At 42.6% G+C, this 1,196-nt stretch overlaps 1 protein-coding gene across 1 annotated transcript in view; it reads right to left on the reverse strand.

The window, feature by feature from the left end:
- Positions 1 to 413: 413 nt before the first annotated feature.
- Positions 414 to 1,196, reverse strand: part of LOC106817410 — a 5,507-nt gene continuing 4,724 nt past the window's right edge. Inside the window, exon 4 of the mRNA XM_014822075.1 lies at positions 414 to 896. Coding sequence (XP_014677561.1) covers positions 795 to 896 — 102 coding nt within the window. The 3' untranslated portion in view covers positions 414 to 794. The remainder of the gene's footprint in view (positions 897 to 1,196) is intronic.

The raw sequence follows: 1,196 nt of genomic DNA on the forward strand, positions 1-1,196 counted from the left end.
TCTCTATCTATCCCTGAGTCTCTCTTTCTCTCTTTCTTTCTCTCTCTCTCTCTCTCTCTCTCTCTCTCTCTTTATCTCTCTCTCTCTCTTCCTTTTTCTCTCTCCCATTCCATTTTCTCTCTCTCTCTCTGCCTTTCTCTCTCTCTCTCTCTCTCTCTCTCTCTCTCTCTCTCTCTCTCTCTCTATCTCTATCTCTATCTCTATCTCGCTGTCTGTCTCTATTTATCCCTAAGTCTTTCTTTCTCTCTCTTCCTTTCTCTTTCTCTCTCTCTCTTCCTTTCTCTCCCTCTCTCTCTTCCTTTCTCCCTCTCTCTCTATTCCTTTCTCTCTCTCTCTCTATTTCTTTTTTTCTCTCTCTCTCTCTCTCTCCCTCTCTATCTCTATCACGCTGTCTGCCTCTATCTATCCCTGAGTCTCTCTCTCTCTTTCTTTCTCTCTCTCTCTCTCTCTCTCTCTCTCTCTCTCTCTCTCTCTCTATCTCTATCTCTATCACGCTGTCTGCCTCTATCTATCCCTGAGTCTCGCTCTCCAGGTGTATGCCTAGAATGGGTGAGAGCATCCTATGTTCTACACGTACTTTTATTGACTGCCACAAAGTTTCCTGTGCTGCACTGACTACTGCGGGCAGGTGCCCTGTGAAGCAACACACTGGGGGGACGGAGACAGTCTATATAAACATATGAAACGATGAAAGAATACACTTGGGTACATATATATCCCGTACAGACTACGAATTTGATATGGTACTAAACTAGTTTACTATATTCTATATACTATATTTACTATATACTACTTTACTGGGATATGCCGTGATCTTTGAGCTTTGTCATGAGTTTGGTGTTTTCTGCCGTCAGTTGCGCCACCGTCGCCTGAAGGGATGCTTCTCGCTTCTCGGCCTGCTCCGATCACATCCAATCAGAGTGTGAGGTTTATAGAAGGCGGGTAAATAAAAACATGTACCACTAGTCAGCCTCAACTTTGCCAATTCGGTGCAGACATACACGTGTAATGACGATAGAAAATGTTCAATCACCTGCTTTTTTGAGTTATTATATTATAATCTAAAATGTGTTTATTTGTTTATTTATATTTATATATGTATTTATGTTATATTACATACATAGAGAGAGAGAGAGAGAGGGTGTGCGCGCGAGAAAGAGCGAGAGAGGGAGCAGGGAGAAGCAGCAATGCGTCAG

The sequence above is a fragment of the Priapulus caudatus genome, unplaced genomic scaffold (genome assembly GCF_000485595.1).
Source record: "Priapulus caudatus unplaced genomic scaffold, Priapulus_caudatus-5.0.1 Scaffold1714, whole genome shotgun sequence".
Classification (NCBI taxonomy): Eukaryota; Metazoa; Priapulida; class Priapulimorpha; order Priapulimorphida; family Priapulidae; genus Priapulus; species Priapulus caudatus.